The 14,475-nt window shown below is 43.4% G+C and overlaps 1 protein-coding gene across 1 annotated transcript in view; it reads right to left on the bottom strand.

Moving 5' to 3' along the window:
• TDRD12 (tudor domain containing 12) overlaps positions 1-14,475 on the bottom strand; it is a 66,677-nt gene that overhangs the window by 27,171 nt on the left and 25,031 nt on the right. The window contains exons 9-14 of the mRNA XM_045987902.1: positions 9,857-9,951; positions 9,144-9,220; positions 6,236-6,316; positions 4,419-4,479; positions 3,940-4,047; positions 977-1,162 (exon numbers count right to left, since the gene is read on the bottom strand). Coding sequence (XP_045843858.1) covers positions 977-1,162; positions 3,940-4,047; positions 4,419-4,479; positions 6,236-6,316; positions 9,144-9,220; positions 9,857-9,951 — 608 coding nt within the window. The remainder of the gene's footprint in view (positions 1-976; positions 1,163-3,939; positions 4,048-4,418; positions 4,480-6,235; positions 6,317-9,143; positions 9,221-9,856; positions 9,952-14,475) is intronic.

Here is a 14,475-nt window from a genome sequence, read left to right as displayed (position 1 = left end):
GAACAAGTCTCCCCTCTCCTGCATGCAGCTCTAAGTGGGCGCCGGCTTCTGGGCACCGGGCCTACCAGCAGGCGGACCACAGGGATGTGGAGAAAGCAGAGGACACAAGAGGTAAGTCCCGGACATCATTTCTGGCCCAGCCCCGGTTCTATCCCAACACAAGCAGCAGCTGGTCCACAAGGGGTCAGCTGCTCACTGATGAATGGAGATGGGTGATCAGTACACAATGACCCGGCCGACCCAGATTTCCAAAGGGCAAGCATTAAAACCACGTGGCAGGAGGAGGAAAAGGAGCATCTCTCCTACACGCAACGCTGTCTTTTCTTCCTACGGTCTGTCACCTGATGAAGATGGAGCTGTCTGCACTGTGTCCTCTGACACACGTCTGAATCAGAACTCTTCTGCACGTGGTTCGCCTGACAGCTCGGACCCCGCAGAGCAGGGCTCGCTACCCCACCATCGCCTGACCCCACATCCCACAGCTCTCCTTTCCAGCACCCTTCCCGATTCCCTGCAGACTCCTGCACACAGAAACAATAAGGTAGGGTTCAACAACAGTGTGGGCTGCTGTGAAATAATTAAAAGAATGGGGGACACGAGGACAGAAAAATCTAAATTCTAATCCCACCTCGTCTCGACTGTCAGATGAAGCTAATTTTCTCATCTATGAAACAATGAAAATCGTACACAGCCTGACCATCTCCCAGGGTGACTGTCACAGAGGATTTGTATCAGTAGAAGTTTATAAGCTACATATTCATCCCAAATGCCAGAAACCTCTGGGCTCAGCCAATGGCCACAAAGGGGGCTCAGGGGGAGAATCGGTGTCAGAGACTCAATGAGTCTGGTAAGTTCTTGTCTTGTCATGGAAACCGAATGAGTAATGGAACCCAAACTTCACCAAAGGTTCAGCGTAAAATTTAAAGATAAGTATGTAGGCCACACTGTTGTGGAAACAAGACAGTCTTCGACTTACTCCGTTTCTGCTTGGTAAAGACTTGTAGCAGCCCCCCATCTGCAGAATTGTAAGCACTGGTGGGAGGTAGAGCAGGGGATTGTTTCCACAGTGAGAGATGACCACCACGTCACAGCCCCGGGCTATGGGTGGCCAAGAGTAGGATTCCGCATGGCTGGGGCCCGGGAACCTGTTTCTCTGAAGAGCCTACAAAAGAGCCCCCCCAAAAAACACGAATGAAGCAGAGAAATGAACACAAGCTCCATTTCTTTGTTCACCTCCCCTCCCACCCCACAGCCACTACACACAGCTTATTCTGGTATTTTCTAAGACCTCACTTGACAAGTCCCTGCGTTTTTTCTCAGCATCAAACTCCTGCCCTAAGACGCTTGCTTTTCGAGGCTCCAAATTAAAACCAGGTGCCTAGAGCTCACCAGAGAAAGGACGTGGCTCCTCCCAATAATCTGTGATACATCAGGCTTTACTTACAAAGCTGGGTTTTTTAAAACATGCCTTTGTTGGGGCGCTTGGCTGGCTCAGAGGAGCGTTCAACTCTTCATATCGGGGTTGTAAGTTGGAGCCCCACACTGGGTGTAGAGATTGCTTAAATAAACTTTTTAAAAAAAGTGCCTTTATTTTTCTATGTAATGGTCACTAAAACTCCCAAGTGTGGCAACAGAAAGAGTTCTCCAGCCACACCTGACCCTACGTTCCAAGAGGCTGAACTCATGAGCACAATTTGTGCATGGCGTCCTTGTCCCCAGCCCTGAGCCCCAGGAGTGGCACAGATCACCGACTGGTTGTCCCTCATGCAGCTGTCACCCTGTGGCCTCCTGGCACTGTCCCTGCTGTCTGCAAGACCGGTCCTCCTTCCTGGCTGACAGTCTTGCTCTGGTGTGGAACATACTTCCGGAGCGTCCTTGAGAGGCTCTTGCGTGTCTGAAAACGTTTTCATTGCTAGTTTCCAGTGGACATCAAGATTGTAAAGAACTTTTCACCAGAAAGTTGGAATCAGCGCTCCTCTGGGGTTACTGAAGGCAAGCCTGAAGCCATTCACACCCTGGAAAGCGCCCCCTGTCGGATGCTTCACAGCTGAGCACCTGCGATCCTGCCGATCCTGCTGAGCTGAGCTCCTGGGAGGGGAACTCTCCTAATTTGGTCAGTCCTTCCGTGAGGACTGGAAATCACTTGCGTGTTGCTCTTGCAATTTTCTGCCCACTTCCTCTGCTCTTCTTAAAAAATCCCCACTTCAGGGACTGGACCTTGAAATGACCCTCAAATTGTTTCCCCCTATTTCCATCTCGTCTTTTTGCTCTACTTTTGATAGTTTCCATTTTCTCCCTTCAATCTGCTGGTTGGTTTCTAGCTCGACAGCATTCTGAATTTCCAAGAACCATTTTTATCCTCTGGGCCTTTTTTATAAAACCCAGTTACTATTTATAAGTGCTGTTAATACTTATCTCTGAAGATATTTATTTTGTAGCATTATCTTTTTTTTAAGATTTTACTTGTCAGAGAGAGTGCACAGGCAAGGGGGCGGCAGACAGAACAGGCAGAGAGAGAAACAGGCTCCCCGCTGAGCAAGGACACTCCCCACCATGCAGGATTTGATCCCAGGACTGGGGGATCATGACCTGAGCAGAAGGCAGTGGCTTAATCAACTGAGCCACCCAGGTGTCCTGCGTTATCTTCTTTCTACTGCTTACACTGTTTCCTTCAGGGTTTTATTTTGGTCTTTTTTTTTTTTTTTTAATGCTTTTATTTTCTTTTTAGGTGGGAGCTTTCATCAAATGTCTAAGGATCCCTGACATCTGTTTGCAGGGAAGAGGCCCACTAAAAGCGGGCTGGAGGAAGCATGGCCAGTGCAGAGCTCGGCACTGTGAGTGCCGCACCCCTAGAGGAAGCCAGGGCAGCGAGCAGGTGTCTTCACTGGGAGAATTCATCCGAAGGGCATTTCTAGGGTCATTCGGTTCCTTCAGAAAGATCTTCCTTCCTGAGAGGCTGACTGTGAATGCTCGGGAAGAGGAAGAGGGAAGTTCAGAGCCCCCTACTTCTCCTTCCTCTACTAGTCAGCCACACTCTGCTGCCTGTTTTCCATCTTCCAAAAGCCTGCAGAAATTTCTAGGCCATTAAAGACTTTGCTCTCATTCAATTCATCCTCGTGGATTTAGCTTCTTTCTGTCCTTTTTTTTTTTTTTCTGAATCAAGAAGGAAATAGATAAGCATGCATCATCAATTTACTAACTGAAATGGCAGATCTCAAAAGCAGTTTTTTTTTTTTAAAGATTTTATTTATTTGACAGAGATCACAAGTAGGCAGAGAAGCAGGCAGAGAGAGAGGAGGAAGCAGGCTCCCTGCTGAGCAGAGAGCCCGACTTGGGGCTCAATCCCAGGACTCTGGGATCATGACGTGAGCCAAAGGCAGAGGCTTTAACCCACTGAGCGACCCAGGCGCCCCTCAAAAGCAGTTTTGAGAAGAACACTTGGAAATACAGCATAACTGCCCTGGCAAGTTGTTGCTCCTTACAAGCCTCTTTCCAGAGACGCATCTGAAAACTTATCTCAGAAAAGCATGGAAGGGAGTGCCTGGGTGGCTCAGTGGGTTAAGCCTCTGCCTTCAGCTCAGGTCATGATCTCAGAGTCCTGGGATCGAACCCCATATTGGGCTCTCTGCTCAGCAGGGAGCATGCTTTGCGCCCCCCCCCACACTGTCTGCCTCTCTGCCTACTAGTGATCTCTGTCAAATAAATAAATAAAATCTTAAAAAGAAAAGCATGAAGTTATACAGTGGTTTCGCCAAAGAAACATTATTCACTTATGGGAAGTTAACCTGAAGAACACATGAGAACTTAATAACAAAAGCTTAACAGAGGATTTCAAAAGCCAAGAAATGACTCAAGTGCAGCCTTGGGTTTCCTAAAAATCCTCCTGTGTTACAACAGGTGAGCATTCCTCCAGGAGCCCGCCTTCAGGAGCACTTTTACCTTTCTCAGGTCTGCTGAAAGCGGTGCCGTGTCCACGGTCAAGCAAGGTTCAATCTTGTTCCGGAGCACAGCCAAGGGCTGCTGGGAGCCGGACCGCAGCCTCTGCAGCTGAGACAGCATGCCTGCCTGTTAGACGCCCACTGGCAGATGCCCTGTCCCTGTCACACACCACCACCCTGCCAGTGCAGGAAGTCAACCACTTTGGGCAAAGGAAGGACAGCCGAGGTATATATGGTCATCAAAACCCACCCAACTACCAAAATGAAAGGAACGGCACCTACTAACCCCCACCCCCAAATAATAACAATGTCTCTAAAACAATAATTCACTGGAGAATCTCTAAAAGGGTGTCTTCTTCAGGGAGAGACCCCACCTAAGAGGGTTTCTCTTTTAATCTCAAATCCAGACGAGGACGGAGAGGGATTGAAAGAGTAAAGAGTTGTCGTGGATTTTAAATTTTTTCTGTAGGATTGTTATACCTGTTGCAGATCGGAGATCCCATCAGCTCTCAAAGGATCAGGATTTAAAAACTGCAACAATCTACGAAATAGTGAAAAGGGCAATGTGAAGGAAAAAGGAGTGTTAGTATTTCTTCAACTGAGTTATAATCTTAATTCCTCCTTGACAGAGATAAAATGAAACATATAGTTGGGCCTTACGCTGCGCACACCCACTTATGCGCAGATTACAGTACAGTACTAAAAACGTACTTTCTCGTATGATTTTCTTGGTAACATTTTCTTTTCTCCAGCGTACTTCATTTTAAGACAATACGTAATATGCAAAACATACAAACACATGTGACTACATGCTGACACATTGGTAAAGCTTCTGGTCAACAGTAGGCTATTAGTGTAGCTAAGTTTGGGGGGGGGTCACAAGTTATACGCAGACTTTTAACTGTATGGGAGGTCAAGCACTCCAAATGTCCATGTTGTTCAAGGGTCAACCATATATCCCAACGCATAGCTATGAAATTACTGCTCGTCCCCTTCTGTCCTGTTTTTTGTGCTGCAAAGGCCACAGAGGTCAGGTCAGTACGGTGCTTGCCCCTGAACCTTGGCCCCTGGGCCGTGGACACAGCACTGCCAATCCCAGGAACACCTGTTCTGAACATGAAGAAAGACTGCATGATCACCAGGTGATCTCATGTTGCTGAGAAAGCCACTGCTTTCTCCCTTCTGTGCCATCATCTTGAACCACAGGCAGAGTAACTGCCGTCGTTGAATCAATGGGTCCTAAGTAAAGGGCATTTCACCCAAGAGGAGAGAAAATATCACCTTTTAATATAAAAGTAAAAGGCAAGAGAGTATCTCAGGGTTACTTTTCAAGTTATAATTTAATGTAATGAAAATAAGAAATGAGCTGCATGGGGTAACGCAAGGTCTCTGGTTCCAGGGAAAACCACCACATGCAGCCCCACGGCCTCCGGGGAGTAGGGTGGACTCCTCCCTGCAGGGTGGAGGAGAGGGTCAACACAGCTGCCCTGCTAGCCACCCCCAGATCTGTGGGCTCCAGGGCCACCTCCCCAGCCCCTGGTCTGGGCTCCAGGAAGCAGGCAGCCCAAATGGCGCTGCAGTCAACGCCCTCCCTGCAGTCATCCCAGGCTGATCAGTGGATACAGTGCGACCGACACAGCTCTCAACTGTCGCAGATTCCGGGCCACTGTGGTGACTTCAGAGCAGCCAGTTACTTGGGATATAGTGTTTTTAGGCTGGTATGGTAAGAAATCACAAAAATGAGTATGAGAATGTTTCAGGGCTTAAACAAGTATGAATAAAGTTACTACTCTACTGGTAACAACTCATCAGTGAATATTTCTTTGTGAATCTGATGAGATGAAACAAAACAACACAACCCCCCCCCCCGCCAAAAAAAACCCAAAAAACCACCACCCAGTTCCATACTGCAAGTAACTGCGTAGTTTCTCCAGCAGGTGGAAGACCCCATTAGCATCAGAGAACCAGGAAGGCAGCAGACGCAAACCCACAGAAGATCAACAGCCCCAGAGACACACCGTATCTAAATGGCTTTGTAAAACTTAACCAAGAGAATCAGAACCAGAACGGAAAGGCAGAAAATGACTATGTACAGTGGAATGAAGATTTTACAAGAAAAATCTACCCTAGTGAACAGGAAAAATAATTTCAAAGCATACAGCAGACCCTACAGGTGTATTTTCACATGGGAATGCAAGTTTGAAATAAATAATAAAATCATACGTAAATTCCTCCTGATTATAATTTTATTACAACTATTTCAATAAAACATTTAGAACAAGGAAAAAAATTCATACTTCACACAGCCATTCTTCTCATTGTGTTCTTTCTTCTCGGCCAACCTAAGTGGTTTCTCATTTGGCTTCTGACATAAAGTGCTAGGAACCAAAAAAACATTCATTAGAATCTCTGAGCCCTTGGGGCGTCTGGGTGGCTCAGTGGGTTAAGCCTCTGTCTTCAGCTCAGGTCATAGTCTCAGGGTCCTGGGAGTGAGCCCCACATCGGGCTCTCTGCTCAGCGGGGAGCCTGCTTCCCCACCCCCACCTCACTCTCTGCCTTTCTCTCTGCCTGCTTGTTATCTCTCTGTCAAATAAATAAATAGTCTTTAAAAAAAATTTCTGAGCCCATTTGCCTAAATCCTGAAAATGCCTTCATTTTCTGGGAGAAAACTCACAGTAAGTAGCACAAATGAGTGAGTCCCTCTACATAAGTAGATCTATTTCTATGAGAACGGACACTGCCCTAAGGATAAAAACCACAATGAGGGCACCGGTGATCACCAAGACAGCATAAGGCCTCCACAGCCTGTGTCTCCTCAGCTGGAAACTCCGCGTAAAGTACAGAACCAAAGGGGGGAGAAACCACCAGCATCGTCGAGAATTCCCTGGGATTTTATACTCCTTTGTCTCCTGGTGTTGGCCTGAGGCCGGCCCCGGACACAGAACCACACAGCGGCTGCCGACACGAAGCACTGAGAGAAACCCTCTATTTCAAGCCAGAGAAGCAGGAAGGGGAGCCACAGGTCAGACAGCTACACAGGCTGACTTCTCTTTTCCCTTTTCCTCTCCTGGCCCTGCCCCGAGGGCAGCTCAGTCACGCTGCTGTAGTGGTGACAGGGGGCTGTCACCTCAAACTCCCTCTCTCTAAAGGATCTGGGAAATGTGCCCCAGGGTCCATAGACATGGGGGAACCTCCATCTCTTTCCTTTCTCATTTACAATGCTGTTTTGCTCCACAAGCGGCCCCAAGCACACAGAACTGTACAGCCATTTCTCCATGAAAAGCCACCACCTACCTGGACAGAGGGAACATCTAGAAAATGGTCAATGTGAAGAATATCCCAGAAAAAAAAAGAGTGTGCTGGAGAGAGGGGGGCCCCCCACCCCTGTCTATGAAGTTCCAGGCTTGCCTCATGTCTGAGCACATTCAGAGCAGACCCCGAGCAAAGCTGTGGTCACCACCCAAACGGAGCCAGAACCTGGCACCTAAATGGGGTCCCTGACTTACCACTAAAATAAACAGAAACACCTCGGCCAGCATTGTCCAGAGGATTTGAATAGAAACCAGGGTCTCATACCATAATATTCAAAACATCCAGAACACAACACACAAAGAGCCAGGGAAACCAGATCAACTCTCAAGGGAGAAGACGACCAGTAGGTGGGAACTCCAGGATGGCAGACAAGTGGGAATTGTCAAATACTTAAAAGCAGCGGTTACAACCTTGGTCCCAAAGAGAGGGAGGGGCGAGCACTCTTGAGTGCAACAACTACAGTTCTCAGCAAAGAAATACAAACTATAAAAAATATCAGACAAATTTTAGAATGGAAAAATATGATATATTAAATTTTAAAATTCAGCAGATGTGATAAATAGCAGGATGGAGATGACAGAAGTTTCAATTAAGTTAAAGATACCTTAGCAGAATTACTGCTCTGGAGAATAGTAAGGAAAAAGGGTGAAAGAAAAAAAAATGAGCCAAGTCTCAGGGACCTTTCAGACAGTATCAAAAGGTGTGATTCTTGTCTCATCAGAGTCTCAAAAGGATGGGAGAAAGAGACGCATGCAGACAACACCTGTACAGTAGCAGCTCAATGCTCTCTAAATCTGATGCAAGACAGAAACCTACACATGAAGCTTAATGAGCACCAAGCACAAGAACCAGACAGGAGAGAAACTACACCAAGGCATATATAGTTAAACTGCTCAAACCAGAAACAAACAGAAGAATCTCAAATACAGTCAAAGGAGAAAGACATGCTGCAAACATGGGAACAAAGAAAAAGATGAGAGTGGCTTTTGCATTGGGAATCATGCAGCAAGCAGACAGTACGCCAGTATCTTTAAAATCAGGGAAAAAAGAATGGTCAACCTAGAATTCTATACCCAGCAAAAATATCCTTTTTTCAAAAATGAAGCTGAAATAATTTTTCCAGACATATAAATGTCAAAAGAATCCATCACCAGCAGATCTGCAAAACAATCAACAGTAAAGGTAGTTCTTCAGGGACAAGCTCGATACCTGATGGGAGATCTGGATGCACACATACAGTGAAAAGCACTTGATGGTAACCACACAGGTAAAGACCGAAGGTATTTTCCTTTCTCTTTATTTAAATCTCTCGAAAGACCACTGACTATTTCGATACAAATGATACTAGAGCCTAGGCTGTATAAAGAACATGTAAATGAAATGTAGGATGACATAAGCATACAGCCCAGGAGGGGAGGAACGGAGTACACAATGTTAAGATCTTACACCATTTGTGACACGGTGCAATAGTACGACTTCTCCGTGATTTCACAAACATCATCAGCCTGCCACTTGATGTGGACAGGGTTACGGTCAAAGCCTCAGACACTCCTCATCAGTAGCCAGTCTCTGCCCTCCACCACCGTGTACTACCACCCGGCCTGCACATACCAGCCTTTACAGCAGGACAATTCCACTGCACCAGTCTCACAGAAACAACTTTGCCCAACAAGGTAACACAGAGACCCTACGGCCACTACCAATTTTTGGTTAGCTGTGCTACAACCAGTTGTTCTATGCTTTTCTTTTAAATTAATATAGGTTGAATCAAAATTTCCAGGGCCACACTTCACTGAAAATGAATCCGTTCCTATCATCAATCATACAGAACACCATGTAAGACAATATTGCCCTCATGTATCTATTCAATTGCACTGAATTTTCAAATCATACCTCGTGGCAGGTACGTCTGGCTCAGCATATATGGTTATTCCCCTCTTTGTTGGCCAGTACACGGAGGAATTAACACACTGTAAAAAAATTTTTTTAGAAAGAATATGTATGCTAGCAAGATACGTATTCTTATGGAGCTAAAATTCCATGGGACTCATTCTCATAAACAACCATCCCAGATCATTTTTAAGCAACACAGACATGGACAAAGAACTGGATAATGTGATTATGCCACTGCTCCAACCACTACATTAAGAATCCAAGTAGCAAGCAGTCGGCACTTCAGATACTCAGCATGTCCTGATACGTAATACGGATAAATAATTGTAAATACCAGTATAAATACTGATAAATAACTACAGATACAGCATGTCCTATAATTATTTCACCTGTCTTGTCCAAGGACTGGAAAAACAGGTTAGACTTGAACTATTAGATTGACCCATAATCTCGGGTTTTCATACCCTTGTTAAATGAGCATAAATACCCAATCTTGAAGAGAAGCTCCTAGGCCAGGAACAAGAGGGAATCTGGAGTTCTCTTGTTCTTTTGAATTAGAGCAAACACACAAACTATATTTCTTCCTGAAAGACACTACCATAGCCAAGGAATTCTTAATAGAAAACATATTTTGGTTCCTAGATTTCAAACAAGAATATTCTAGAATTAACATTGTATGAACTTTATACCTAGTGAACATTTTAAAATACAACCTTATTTACATCTTTCAAGGAGATTTGCTGTTGTTTCTTTTCAGACTTTTTTTTAGGTGAACCTCTCAATGAATCCCTACATTTTATAGTTCTATCTGCAAAACAAAAAGTGAAAAAGACCTATCTTAAAAAGTGCTATTAATAGAAAACGATTATAAACTTAAAAGTACAATCATAAAAATCTTAATACATGAAATTTTTATGGAATAGGGTTTTGAATTAAACTTTACTTGAGGAGATTAAATTTAAAAATTTTGTTTCAACCCGTCACATTAAGACATGTTTAAATAATTCCTTTACTGGTTTACAAGCAATTAAACTGGATTTACTTTCCCAATTTGGCAGACTATATTTTTCAAAGAGGGCCACAACATGTCTTCCAACATACATGCTCTTTTTACAATTTGACACTGACATGTGTCTCGCTGAGAAATGGGCTCTGTATTGCCATCCCATGGGCGGGGGGGGGGGGCAGTTGTAAACAACATGGAAGTGGGGTCATGTGACTTCAAAGCTAGCCAGCCAAAATGCCAGGTACTTATGACCTGTCCTCTTGAATGCTGTCGAAACCCAGCCAGCATACTGGGAAGAAGCTGAAGCAGCCCCATGGAAAGGTCACTATAGGTATTTCAGATTAGTGCCCCAATCATGGTCCCAGCTAAAGGCTGGAATCAGCTGCCAGAGATGTCACTGCGTAAGTTTCAAATGAATCCATCTGCTTCATCACCGCCAGCCCTCAGGTCTCCCCAGCTGAGGCCCCGGACACTGGGGAACTGAGACAAACCCTTTGTGTTGTGCCCACTCTGAATTCCTGACCACAGAATCCATACATGATATAAAATGGTTTACACCACTAAACATTATCAAATGTTTGTCACAAAGCGATCAGAACCGGAGCATCAACTGTAACTGTTTAAGCAATGACTCGGGATGACACCTGTGCATCTCCCTTCTTAACCGCACAGCAGGCACAGAAGGCATTAGAAAACAGGCTGAATCTGAGTAGCCAGCGGGCAGCAAAATTCTAAAGCAGACTCTTTCAAATACCTTTATTCTTTAGGCCTAGATCTGATCTGGAAAAGTGGCAACACTGTTCCGTGAATCTGAATAATCAAACAAGGTAATTACGCTTGGGTAAAAACTGAGGCCTGATGCAAAGAAAAAGAAAATCCAGCAATCATTTTTTAGGATACTACACAAGCAATCCTGGTAAGTGTTCACACTAAGCATCAATAAGAGAAACACAACTGAAATGACAAGGTACACCTTTTATCTATTAAATAACATAAGTCACTAAAACAAAGAGTAAACACTGGAAATGTGAGATGATGTTGTAAACTGGTCTAATCTTTCTTTAAAGTAATTTAGTGCCCAAGCCTGCTTGTCATGGGATCTTGGGGTCTGAAAATACATTCTCTCTTCAGGGTGTTTCATTACAGCCAAAAATAAAAACTCTGCTCTGGATCCAGGAGTGAAGGTGATGGATGAAATTTGCTCAGAGAATAAATGTCCATGCAACACAAGCTTTCAAACAAAGCCACAAAGTCTACAAATCAATGTCATTATAAATGTTAAAAAAAAAACCCACAAAGGTTTTGTCAGGCAGTACAGATTCACACCTGAGGAAACGGAGATAAAAGAGCACCTAAAAAGGACTCTAAAATAAATATACTTAAGATACCCAAGAGATAAAAAGGACTGAGGTTCATAAAACAAACCGAGTGGATATAAAAAGATATACAGACATGAAAAAGAACCTATCAGAACTCCAGCAGCAAGAAACAGTCATCAGATTGAAAATTCAAAAGGTGAAGTTAATATTAAGCTGAAAGCTTAGAGAAAAGTGGTAATTTAAAGAATTAAGAAAAACTTTCAAAACTGAGTCCAGAGAAATAAAAAGTAAATGCAAAGAAAGCTATGAAAAACAGATAAATGAAGAAACACTAATCTACATCCGAGTAAAGAGGATAACATTTTTAAAAACGTTAACATCTAATGCTTTTCCGAAATTCAAGTTAGACATGAATTCTGCGATTAAAAAAGTCCATGTGTTAACAAATAAATCCAAACCACCCACTCTTAGACACACTGTAAAGAAACTGCAAAGTTATCAAGGATAAAGAGAAAAATCTAAAAAAAAAAAATCAATAGAACATAGTAATTACTTACAAAAGAAAAACCAACAGACTGACGGATGAGGAGAAAATGAACCACTATCTCCACTGTTGGAGGAAAATAAAGAACAACCCTGGAATATCATATCTGGTTTAACTATTAGCAGATGTTAACATCTATTACCCACAATCCCCTTCTGAAAGTACTAAAATATGTACCTAAGAAGAAAAATAAACCAGTTGTGGAAATAATAATCCTAATAACATTAATATCCTAATTTAAGATGGGAGTAGGGAAGCCAGAAGGGGGAGCTCTCAGGCTGTAGCAGCCCTCACAGCCCCTTGTGGACCCAACAGGAAGAGATGCACCTTGCATTTCCCAACAGGAAGAAACCCAGAATTTCTCCTTGCCCAGCAACAGCCCAGCCAATGAGAGACTGTCACACTCAGTCAATGAAAAGCCGCTACACTTTGGACTCCCACTTTATTCAAATGGACTTTTTGTTTATAACAGCCCCTTCCAAGTCCCCCCTTTTCCTCTGTAAGAGCCACCTTCTCCTTTGTACTCTGGATCACCACATCGTTTTGCTGTAGTTGCCTGTCCCAAAATGTAATTCTCTACTATTCCCAAATAAACCCATTTGTTGGTAAAATAACTGCCAGTTTTATTTTCAAGGTCGACTATATATATATGCCCATGTGTGCTGATGGATAAGTCAAATGAATGACAACAATGCAAAGTGCAAAGGACAAGAGGCAGGGATTAGGAATATTTTGTTATCATACTTGAACTGCAAAGTGGTACAGTGTTATCTAAAAGTGGACTCGGTGGGGCGCCTGGGTGGCTCAGTGGGTTAAAGCCTCTGCCTTCAGCTCAGGTTATGATCTCAGGGTCCTGGGATGGAGCCCCGCATCGGGCTCTCTGCTCAGCGGGGAGCCTGCTTCTCCCTCTCTCTCCACCTGCCTCTCTGCCTACTTGTGATCTCTCTGTCTGTCAAATAAATAAATAAAATCTTAAAAAAATAAAAAATAAAAAAAAATAAAAGTGGACTCGACTGGTTGTAAAAGCAAATTGTAAACCCTAACGCAACCACTAAAATAAGTGAAAAAGAAGTATAACCGATATGTTAAGAAAGGAAAGAAAACAGAATCATATAAAATGCTTAATTACAACTACAGATGGCACAGAAAGAGTAGAAGACAAAAACAGGAGCAAAACACAAGGGAATGAACAGAAAATCGTTATATAAAAAAAAAAGGTAAATATTAATCCAACTCTACCAATAATCCCTTTAAATGGCAAAAGTCTAAATACACCAAAGAGGTTGTCATAGTGAACAAAAACAAGACCCAACCAACTACATGCTGTCCACACTTCAAATATAAAGCCAGAAATAAAGAGAAAAAGATACACCATGCTAACACTAACCAAAGAAAGCTGAAGTAGCTACATTAATTTTAGACAAAGTGGAGTTCAGAACAAGAAAAATTATGAAGGACAGAGGCATTAATCACATAGTGATAAAGGAGTCAATTCTCCCAGAGGACCGAGCAGTCCTTAAGGCAGATGTGCCTAACAAGAGAGCGTCACAGTATGGCCATAAAAAGACGTGAAAAATTTAAAAGAATACAAACTACAAAATGTATGCTCTCAGTTTAGTTTGATGGAATCAAACTAATTCAGAAACAAAAAGCTAGCTGGGGGCGCCTGGGTGGCTCAGTGGGTTAAAGCCTCTGCCTTCGGCTCAGGTCATGGTCCCAGAGTCCTGGGATCGAGTCCCGCATCGGGCTCTCTGCTCAGTGGGGAGCCTGCTTCCTCCTCTCTCTCTGTCAAATAAATAAATAAAATCTTAAAAAAAAAAAAAAAGATAGCTGGGAAAATCCCCAAACACTTATAGATTAAACAACACACATCTAAATTACACTTGGATCAAGAAGAAATCTCAAGAAATTTAAAAATAGCTTAAACTAAATGAAAGTTATGATACAGCTTATCAAAATTTGTGGGATGTAGTGAAAACAGTACTTGGAAGGCAACTTATAGCATTAAATGTGTATATAAGAAAAGAAGACAGATCTCAAGTCTGAGCTAGAAGCTATCCTCCTAGCTTGGAAATGGCTGCCCTCTTGTGTGTCCTCACATGGAGGAGAGGAAGCCCTCTGGTGTCTCCTCCTCTTCTTAACAAGGGCACCAGCCCTATTGGACTAGGGCTCCACTCCCAGGACTGACCACCTCTTAAAGACTCTATCCCTAAATACAGTCACACCAGGGGTGGTTAGGGCTTCAAACATATGAATACATAAAATATTTTTTTTAAAAAGACAGAGTCTAGAACTGATAAGCCTAGAAATGGTAAATTATAACTGAAAATTAATTAATTGTAAAGGTTTCAAAATCTAGAGACAACCATCCAAATAAAAATGGAAAGGGAACGATAAAGGTTTACCTCTTGGGAACAGCCTGAGGTGAGAAGAGGCCAGAAAGAGAAAATTACTTCTCACCAC

This window comes from Meles meles, chromosome 19, assembly GCF_922984935.1.
Source record: "Meles meles chromosome 19, mMelMel3.1 paternal haplotype, whole genome shotgun sequence".
Lineage (NCBI taxonomy): Eukaryota > Metazoa > Chordata > Mammalia > Carnivora > Mustelidae > Meles > Meles meles.
This window is presented reverse-complemented; position numbering and strand designations above follow the sequence as displayed.